This window comes from Juglans regia, chromosome 14 (genome assembly GCF_001411555.2).
Source record: "Juglans regia cultivar Chandler chromosome 14, Walnut 2.0, whole genome shotgun sequence".
NCBI lineage: Eukaryota > Viridiplantae > Streptophyta > Magnoliopsida > Fagales > Juglandaceae > Juglans > Juglans regia.
In genome coordinates, this window is record NC_049914.1 from 23601112 (window position 1) to 23612357 (window position 11246).

The 11246-nt window shown below is 32.5% G+C and overlaps 1 protein-coding gene across 2 annotated transcripts; it reads right to left on the reverse strand.

Annotated features, from left to right (window-relative positions):
• Positions 1 to 7333, reverse strand: LOC109000598 (hydroxymethylglutaryl-CoA lyase, mitochondrial). Of its 2 annotated transcripts, none has more exons than XM_018977533.2 (9): positions 7143 to 7333; positions 5891 to 6114; positions 5240 to 5447; positions 4846 to 5025; positions 2931 to 3011; positions 2683 to 2846; positions 1869 to 2005; positions 666 to 781; positions 1 to 473 (listed from the first exon to the last, which is right to left on the reverse strand). In XM_018977533.2, exons 2-9 carry the CDS (start codon positions 6055 to 6057, stop codon positions 225 to 227), a joined length of 1302 nt encoding a protein of 433 aa, XP_018833078.1. In that variant the 5' UTR covers positions 6058 to 6114; positions 7143 to 7333; the 3' UTR covers positions 1 to 224. The 2 variants fall into 2 exon arrangements, with proteins under 2 accessions (XP_018833078.1, XP_035541276.1); XM_035685383.1 differs by lacking the exon at positions 7143 to 7333 and adding an exon at positions 6494 to 7069.
• Between the last annotated feature and the right edge of the window lie 3913 nt (positions 7334 to 11246).

Sequence of the window (11246 nt, forward strand, 5' to 3'; positions counted from 1 at the left end):
TAACTAAATATGGTAATCTATCTATTTACTAAAATTGGCAAATTCTGCATGTAATAATTGGCAGATTTGGACAACAATGATTCTTTACCCCCAGAATATGTATGTTTGTTTTTATTATTATGGGGCAGCATACAGAAAGTAGTCATGCCATGTAAGCTTGAGATCTCCTTCTCGACCTTGCTTCAAATATATAAATATAAACTTATATATCTACCTGAAATTTCTTATATTTTAGAGGCATCGTCTGTCATTCGGTTCAGTGCGATGGCAGTCTTTGAACCAGACGGGCGACCCAAATGCTTGCTGATGAAATCCCCAGCTAGCATAAGCTTTGCCAAATCCACATTTGTGTTTACACCAAGACCATTAAGCATGTACACAACATCCTCAGTAGCAACGTTCCCTGAAGCTCCCTTAGCATATGGGCACCCACCTAAACCAGCAACAGAGGAATCCACTGTGCTAATCCCCATCTGTAGAGAAAAAGAAAAAAATAGTACGCTCATTGCAGAAATTATAAAGATTTGCAAAAGCAAGAAAATTGTCCAGGTTTCAAGGACAAAAATAGCAGCTGGTTGATTTTACTACTTATCAGTTAAAACAAGGATTCGCCATTACAATATGAATATCAGGAATGATTAGGTTCCCCTTGTTTGATGGCTTACTTGGAGGGATATAAGAATGTTTGGAAGAGATTGTCCGTAAGTGTCATGGAAGTGAACGGCAAGCTTTTCACCAGGAACAACAGCCATTACAGCTTCAAGCATAGGAACAACAGCCCCTATCCCAAAAAAAAAAAAAACAACAGATCAAACGAAATTGACAGTAGATAAGTACAGAGCCAAAGGTTAGAAACATATTACATAGTCGTCCACAATAAAAAAAATATGAAGAAAGAAAGCAAAACAGTACTGTCCCTGGACATTAACTAATAACATTATGGGCCTATGGAGAGCAAGTTCACTCCACAGTGCAACAATGCTGCACTAAACACCTCTTATTAGCACACCATCAAAGCATTGAAAAACAGCAATAATAAGGTTAAAGTGCAAACATACTGTTACTAACTTTGGTGTGGGGTGGGAAAAGAAGAGAGACAATGCCATATAAGGTCTTGAACTGATGTATAAAGAAAATAAGAAAGAACGAACAGTGATTTTTCACAGTAAGTGGAAAATTAAACTCTAATGAAAGAAGGCGAAATTTTAAAAGAAGAAAATAATTCCATGTAAAGTAACATCAGCTATTTATAGAACCTTCCATTGTTGTGAACTGACAAGCATGCAGGAGCCTGCGGATAGTTGTTAAAAATACAAACTGACTTGCAAGCTATAGGTAGAATTTGGAAAGAGTTCTCAAGCATTGGTTCTAGCTATTGAGAACAAATCCCTTTTGGAAAATTCTAAAAATTCAATAATCTCTAACTACAAGAGTTATCAAGTTAGATGAAACTTTAAGTGATCTCAATTTTTTCACTGCCAAAAATTGGAGCCAAAACCCTGTATTCCATGAATTTTTTTCTTTCCTTCAAAATATTATTCTAAAAGTAATTAGAAAGCTTCATTGAAACAGAGAATGAGATGTAATCCAATTAAGAAAAATGGCCAAGTTATAACAAAAAAATATTCTTTACTAAAAGAGTAAAATATAAGCAATATGATTACAGAAGCCCAAAATATGGGACATATGGGATAAACAGCATTTTGACAAGGAAAGAAAATTATCAGATGCTTGTTAATAGACAAATCTGGGCGGAGAAAAGGTTTTTGTCCAATCGTAGCAAATCAAAAGGAGTAAACCAACTCAGTTATCAGTTCAAGTAGAACCAAAGACTTCTGCTTAGAACAGAAGTCCATCAAAACATTTACCTGGTGTAGCAACTCCAATGGTGTCACCCAGGGAAATCTCAAAGCAACCCATGTCATGCAGTTCCTTTGCAACATATGCCACTCTTGAAGGAGGAATTGCTCCTTCCACTGGGCAGCCAACTACACACGATACATACCTATCAAAGTTCAATTCCAACTCATTCATCTCAGAGCTGCTTAAAGGATCATAATGCATACCATTTATTTTCAATAGAAGCATTTAACACATGAAATCCATGTAAAAGAATCATGATTAACAATATCTGAAATCCCTGATGCTAAATATACATTTGATGTCACAATTTACTCACTAAAGACCAAGCAATAAAAGAATGCAAATTTCAACAAAAGAGCAAGTGGAAATGACAATTGAGGATCTAATGAAAAATAAAGTTCCTACAATATTATGTCCTCGATTGGAGATTTCTCATAAAACAGAAACACGTGTTTTAATAGAGTGATTGACACTGAAGAAAACTATATTTTTATAAATAATATCATATATTGAGAAAAGCCAAAAAGAGCTGGCTCAAGTCCATGGTGAACCTGCAGAGCATGTAATTGAACTCCTCCTTGCAGGAGGGATCATTATAAATAAATAAAAGACTCTTTTGATTAGCAAGCACAACTCAAGCACCCTTATTGCCATTTATTTATGGGATGAGATGCCATTTTTCGAAAATACATTGGCAATAAAAATAACCAACTCAAGCTATTTGTGGCTTATGTGCTGGAAGATGTGGAAGCAACAGGAGAACGATATTTAACACGACACACACAGAGATATACAATGTAAATAGAAAATAAGACATACCCTCGAACAGGAATTGAGAGCTTTTTAGCAGCACGAGTAACAGCACGGTAACGAGCAAGACTCTCTTCAATGGTACAATTGATGTTTGACTTTGAAAATGACTCAGAAGCTGATGCAAAGACTGCTATCTCCTTAGCACCAGCTGCAACAGCTGCTTCAAAGCCCTGGAAGAAGTAAATGAATTAGTTCAAATAAATACAATCAAAATATTATGACAATCTTTAAACAGTGTTTTCCAGATTACCCACTTTTAAGTTAGGTGTCAAGACAGGCAATCTAGCACCCTCCAAATTACAAACTCCTCGCATTACATCCTTCGCATCTGCCAGCTGGAAAGGTGATGGAATATTATAAAAGAATATAATAACGTGAGTTACAAGAGGAGTAAGTTTATTATATTCAATTGTAAAACCACTATGCAACCAATGTAACCACACACAGAGAGGGAGAGTAGACCTTTGTGTTATTGATGTAATATATGTGTTAGAAACAATAGTTACTAAAAATCCATTAAATATCAAAGATGCTTGACAAAAAATTAAACACCAAAAATTTATAAGCATTCTATAAAAGAATGTGTAATGGTTCACGAACCACAAGGATCAATCATTGTGCCTGGTCAAAATTCTGGAATGCAATAAACAAGCCTAAAGGAACACGCCACGATATCATATATCAAGCCCTAAGCAACAGATTTCCTAATAATTTTGTAGCATTCATGTGTCATTCTAAAACAGCTAAACATTTTTCAGAACCAATCAAATCATAACAATCAAAGCAATTTAAGGTAACTAATACAGAGTGCTCTTGGAAATACAGCCAGTGAAAAGGGATTTTTACTTGGCCTTTCATTTTACATCCTTACTCTCCAATGGAAAGCAATGGGAAAATTCTCCCTGAGAATATGACTTATTGAGCAGAGGCAAGAAATGCTAATCTCTGAGATGAAAGTACAGAGGGGTTCGCATGGATAAAGCTTGTGTAAAGGAATTAAGTGTGGATGGGAACCATTTTCAGAATTCATCAAGAGCATGGTAGAAATATTTTCAGGCTTCATCACGTGTAGACAGGTGATGCTTCTTGCATTCGGTTCTGGCATGATAAGGAGTGTGGGAATTCCCATCATTATCCATTATCAGTATCTTTTGTTCATCTTAATGTTTCTACTTCATTAAAATAGAATGTAGCCAGAGTAAACTTCAACTGTCCATATGCTTCACTCTAACTGTAACATACAACCTCGAGGAACATAGTTGCAGCAAAACTCAATCAGCATAAAATTTATTCACTTGAAAGTTCACGCAATTAAAGATAAGAGTATGAGCTTCTCAAAACTCTTACCAAATACCTGACTCCCAAAACTAAAACAAGAAAACGGTTACTGATATTATAAAACTTCCAAAAAAAAATAGCAACCCAAAATCAATACTTTGTCTCAGCCAGAAAAGGATGTCACAGCTCCCAGGCTGGCCCCAGATTGACTGGGTACCAGTGTTGAAGATAGTTTTAAGCTTGTTTTATTTCTCGAACTTGCATCATCAGCAGTCAGAGAATGTTGCCAAAAGTTTCTTGTTTTTTAAAAGCAGATGTTGCCAAAAGCTAAAGTCTAATATTTACTAATTTCCTTTCCTTATCCTTTTCATTTTCTACTCCCAATGCATGGTCACTTCTAGACTTAACTGTCAAATCCACAAAGGTAAAAAGTCTCTTAAGAGAGAGTTTCCCCTTGATACCTAATATTGAAATAAAGTTTATGAAAACAACAACAACAATAAAAACAATAATAAGTGGTCAATGCAACTATATAACCCATCAATAAAACTCCTAGATCGCCTATCAAAAACATAAATAACCCATATGGTCTACGCAACTATATACCCCTCCATGAGTTTCAGAAGAGAAACATTGTAAGCGGTCAAACTCTATAACTTGCATCACAATTATTCAGAGTTCACTTGCCGGCCTTCAAAAATAGAGATGAATCCTCATGTCTTTACAAGAATCATATTTTTGGGAACGCACTGATAAAAGAATTTCTAGAGAGGATATCACCGATGAAAGATTTACGAATTTTGGTGCCAATTAAGTGGCCTGACAAGAATGAAACTACAACAAGATATAACTAAAGTTACAATGTCAACTTAACATAGCGAACCATGTTACCTGAGGAACCCATTTAGGTGACACAAAACTTGTAGCCTCAACCACTGACAATCCAGAAGATACTAGCCTATGGATCAACTCAACCTTTACAGAGGTAGGGACAATATTCTTCTCGTTCTGTAATCCATCTCTTGGACCAACTTCTACTATCTTTACAAACTTTGGTATACCTTTCAAATACTGCATTAACCAATAAGCATCATCAAATGAACATGTGAACTAAAAGAAATGTGAAAGGAGAAGATTAAAAAAAGATGCCATGAAAAAACGATAAACATTTCTTCTCAATAAAGAGAATCCTAGATCTTCAACAAGAGATTGTTACAGCATTCTACATGTGATGACAGATCAGAGACAGCTATCTTCAACAAGATATTATTACACATTAAATCACCTTATTTGGCATCTCCCGTATGCCGTGGCCATTGCAATTGGAGTTGTATTGATGGTCTGGAACATGCCGTGTATCACAAACCTTTCCAAATACCTTGGTGTTTCGGCCTAAGCTCAAAGACCTTCTACTAAGAAAATCACCTTGGGACATGTCTCTTGTATGCCTTCTCCACGGGAATGCTTCCTTCGAATACTCTTGATAATCTTCACTGCAAGTAGATAGAGGTTTAGAAGAGCTTAAAAGTAGCACATTAAGTTAACTTAATTCTTATTAAGTTAATAAACTAGCTGGTGGATGTATCAGACAATTATAACTATGCAATGGAGGTAAAACAACAGAAAGAAATGTCAGAGTTACAACTATTAGCCCTAAAAGTCATTGAATGAAACTGTTATTCTGCTCCGTATATAGAGACAAAAGTTCCATGATCTCTTGATTTCACTCTTAAATGTTTATACAGTACATTTCAGTTGTTGGCCGAAGAGATCAACTAGAAAGAAGAAAGCTGTGGTAGCGGCCACTTCTTTTACACACACACACACAAAAAAAAAAAGTGAACAAGAACAGGGCACTCTGTTGGATGTTACTCATGCAATGAAGACAGTTTAAGGATTGCAAAGACAAAATACAAATGTATGAAATGTTACTTACGTGCAACTGTTGGATGAGCTGCAACTCCTTCCTTCAATAAAGCAGTTCCCCATTCCCATATCATCTACTCTTGGCCGGCAAGCACCCGAAGAGAACCTCTGAATCATATCGATAGTACTCATACTTGGCAACTTGTCAAGACCAAGTGGTTCCTCCAAACTCGACATGGTTGAAGTAGAAGAAGAAAGAGAAACTGGAATTAATGCACACCACAAGCAAGTGCCCTGCAAGCAAAATTCAAATAAGACCTTGGCTGGTTAGCATAGATCAACAGCAGACCACGAAAGATCACTCACCTTGACAAAGATCATTTAAAAAAATCAAGGACCTTATGTAGTACGGTAAAAGATGAATGAAAACATTTTTTTCTTGCACTCAATCATGTACTCTAACAACTTGAGTACACGATTTCAATAGGGACAAGAAAAATAATTTAACATCTGAACATGCTAGTGAAACCAATTAGGAGCATTACTCTCAAGTCTCCACAGAAAGAAGAGAAGTAAAATAAGATACATCAAATCAGGGGAACATCAGTGACCACTAATAGCAAAGAGCCATTTTTAATTTCAATCATCTAGTGTGAGATTGATAATGCATTACCACAAATTTCTACATATAAGTTCTCCTAACAGCATCAGAAATCCAAGGATACAAATCTTTGGTAAATGCATAAGAAGAAGGTACTGGCTGAAAATGAATGGTAACGAACCACGTCAAACAAAAAGCCATATATTGTAAATGGGTGGTGCAAGGTGCAAAGTGCAAAGCTTCAAAATGCCACAGAAACAAGAAAAGAGAAACATATAATCAAATAGCTTTCATGGACATTGAGTTAAACGAGAAATTATAAAAAACCAGGGTAGGCTAGCGTAATTTGCCATTTGCGTGAAATAAAAAGAAGCCAAAAAAAATTTATTTCTCCCGAAAGCAAGATATCGACACAAAATCCAATCAAAAGCGCAACAACAAGCGACAAATAGAAAACATCAATTCAGCTCCAAAACAATGGCATTCAAATAATTCAATTACAATTCAGATATTCGAACAAGACTACCCAAACCCCCTCTGCCCGGTTGCCAAGAAAACAGAGCAAAACAAAAGAACCCAAAATATCCAATTCTCAAAAGGAAAACCAACTCCCAACTCAATGAAGATTCCTTCTTTAACTTTTAAAGCCCTCCACTTTCCGGGAAACCAAAAATAGGATAACAAGAATCAGAGATACCCAAGAGAGAAAAGAGAGACGGACCTGAAAAATCAAGATTTCAGGTTGGGTAGAGAACCCTAGAATATTAAAATTTGGGGTTTATAAATTGGGATTTTTTTTTCAAAAAAAAAAAAATCTAAATAAAGGGAGAAATTGGTTTAGGTGGAGTTAGACGAAGAAGACGGAAGGGGGAAGAGAAGGTGAAGGAAACGTGACGTGAGTTTGTTTGGTGGAAGATGTTTTGCTCTTTCTTTTCTTTTTAAAACCAATTTTATTTTTCTTTTTATCTCTATATTTTTGTGGTCATTTATTTCTTGTTGGAAGGTTTTAATTCTCTTCTTTGAGAGAGAGAGAGAGAGAGTGTGTGTGTGGGGGAGAGGAAGGAGGTAGGTAGTTTTCAGTTGGAAGTTTGTCCTGCTTCACTGTTCGACCGTTCTTCTGTACCTCTTTATTTTTGTCTTTTTAATTTTTTTTCTCTCAATTGCTCTATCTCTAATTTACAATTTGTTCTATACCACTTTTAAAAAGGAGATAAAGATATAAGTTGAAAATTAATTAAATTATTATTTTTTAAGATTATTATTATTATTTTAAAATTTGAAAAAATTGAATTATTTATTTTATTTTGTGTATAAATTTAAAAAAAAATTATAATAATGAAATAAGATAAGATGAGATGAAATATTTTTACTATCCAAAAGAGCTTTTTAATTTTTTTCTTTTTATTGTTCTCCTTTAATTCATGACAAAGTGGAAAATTTTTCAATTGAGAAAAAAAAATATTCTAATGACAATATTTACTATAATTTTGTTTATGGGCATTTATAATAGAACTACACGTATAAATAAATTTTTTATATAATTTTTTGTTAAATATTAAAATATTGAAAAACACTTTCTCTAACTCTTTATGCCTTCAAAAATTCGATCTATAAAATTTTAATCTATTTCAATCACTAATACTTTTACATATATTTATATTTCGACAATAAATTTTTTTATTTTTCATTTAGCTTTTTTATATTTTTTTATAGAGAAAGAATATTGGTGGAATGCTTCTAAGAAAGATTGGAATCAAGTGAAATTACTCAGCCATTTTCACCTGATGACCTACTACTTTAAGGTATAGACTTATAATAAATATTTTGAACTTTTTTAATTAATATTATGAGGCAATAATCCATGTACTCTACTTCTTGAGCATTGAAATATTAAGCACATATATAGGCTTCCCTTTTAGAAAGTCTTGACCATCAATTCAGCCTACCTAGCTAGCTCCTTTTTAACAAATCAACATGACACTCAAAATCAATTCTTTAATGATAATGAAATTTCGAGTTATAATATTTTTTACGATATATTTTATAATTATGTTTATTATTTGAAAAATATTTTAATCCCAAAAAAAATTATCAAAATAAACTCAAAAAATTTGATGCGGCCTGATGTGATAAATTAAATTATAAAATTATTTTAAATATAAAATAAATCTAACGTATCATATAAATACTCATCAATTTATGAATTTATTTTTATGAGATTTTTTTAATGATTGTATCAGCACTTTTCTTATTATTTTCCATTTCAAATCCTAAAATGAAATATAGGTATAGATATGAAAATGAATTAGGTTGCTTACTTTTATGTTATAGCTTGGGGTAGGCATCTTAATTTGCACGCGTAGTAGTTCGAAAAAGGTGTTAGGTCAATTCTAGAGATGGACAGAGCATGGGGTTGGCAATGAACCATGACATTCCATCCACCTGTTCTCCAGAATTAATGAGGATGAATAAATGGAACAAAAAAAAAAAATTCAATCTCATGGTCTCAATTATGCCACGCGTATAATCCAATACATACACAGATCTAACTAATTAACAAGTGAAAGTTGAACGTCCTCCACACACACACACACACACATCCCTTGGTTATTGAATCATGCATGTTTTCCGTGAATATGGAATATATCATGACAAAAACATTAGGTCCATATATAACACACACACACAGAACTTGTTTCTAATGTCACAAATTGACAGCTGTGATATTCATGCAGATTATATATAGTAGAGAAGTATCAAGTCTACACACAAATCTTATTATACAAGAAAATTTATGTGACGTACTGGCATAGTTTAACGTGATACGTTAGATCTATTTTATATTAAAAATAATTTTACAATCTGATGAATCATATTAAACCATATCAATATATAATTTTTATTGTGTAAGGTTTATTTATGTCTATATAAAACATTTATCTATAAAGTAATTTGGTCACGAAGCAAGAGAAGTAGCAATTCAAGTTTTTTCTTTAGTATAACATGTAACGATGGTCCAAAATGCGTAGTTTGTTGGATGGGATTGTTTGGAAAAGGTTAGGGCAACTAAACAGACAATGAGTCTCACCAATATAACTCTAAATCCAAATAAGAGATTAATTCTTAAAAGGATTAGAAGCAAAAGATATGAAAAAAATTTTGCAGAGAGAGTATTTTGGAAACGAGGACGGGGAGAAGAAAAAGGCTTTAGATCAGATTTTTCTAAATGCCTTCATTTGTTTACAAATTCCATTTTTATAGACACTAATACAATAACGATCAATAATACATGTCTATCATATGGTCTTCATTTGTCAACTATTTATATATATATATATATATAGATTGAACATGTAACATGTAATAATGGTATGTAAAGTTAAACCTAATATTCTAAAGTACATAATATGTATATCCTTAGTTATATATATATATATATATATTTGTGTTAGAAAACTATATACAGATCATCATGACCATCTACGTACGGAGAGAAAGAAACAAGCTAGGAGAGGAACCAACCATACCATTTTCAGTCGTAGCATTTAATTATGATCATCATGATACAGCAGACGCGATTCACCTTCCATGTTTGATATTCCTCCTAACTATTGATCTCCCTATCTTGAGTCTTGACCCCATTACCTTTCCCATTTCACTAGGCATGTCAGTCCCATTTGCCACAACCATGCCATCTCTCTTCAAGCTTCAAGTCAACTTCTTTGATTCCTCGTCACGTCACCTGTATATTCCTAAAATTTATTCCATATCTTTTCCTTTTAATCTTTTTAAAAAAATTAAATTATTTATTATATTTTATATAAAAATTTAAAAAAATTATAATAATGAAATGAAATAAATTGAAGTGAGTTTTGAATCTAAACCTCTCTTAAAGTAGACAAAACAATATCTAAGACTTTGTTTATTTTTAGAAAACATCTCATTTCATCTTATCTTATTTAATTATTACAATTTTTTTAATCTTCAATATAAAATAAAATAAATAATTTAATTTCTTTAAATTTTAAAATAAAAATAATATTAAAAAATATATTTTAATAATATTTTATTTAATTTTTTAATTTTAATCTTAATTTATTTCATCTTATCTCATTTTTTCCGTAAGAAAAACATTTATTTCATTTTATTTTATTCCAATCTCTATTCTTTTAAGAGCACAGAACCTGTGCGGACGGATTCTACGCGTTTTGCATTTTTGTTGGGATTTTAATTATTAAAAATTTGTTTATAAAAAATATATATATATTAAAAAATGAGCGCGTAGGTGGTGGGTGCCGAGTTTCCGCAACCACAAATGACACAAGCCTTCATTTCATTGACAAAAAGCACAAATAGACAGACACCCACGTTTCCAAACATGTGGCTGTTAAGCCCTCCACGTGGCTGTATTTTAATGGGCCGGTGGGAATACTTGGTCACAAGATCCCACGTGAAAATCAAGAATCAGTGGCTCTACAACATTGAGATCAGATCTTCACATAAATAGCAAGAATGTAGCGAACCAGTGGAGATGCCTGATTTTTATTTTGAGCAACCCTACACAATTTCTTAATTTTCATATATCATATTTTTTTAAAAAATTTTTAATTTTTTAATATTTTTTTAAATTTTTTTTTTAAATTTATTCTTTTTAAACTAATTCAATTTTTCTATTTATTATTTATATATTAAATATTTAATAAAAAATAATAATAATTAAAAAAAATATGATGTGTAGAGATTGTATGAATAATAAGAAATTATAAAAATTTTATTTTAATTTTTGGCGGTGAATGTAATTGTACCCGTCTTTAATTAATTAATT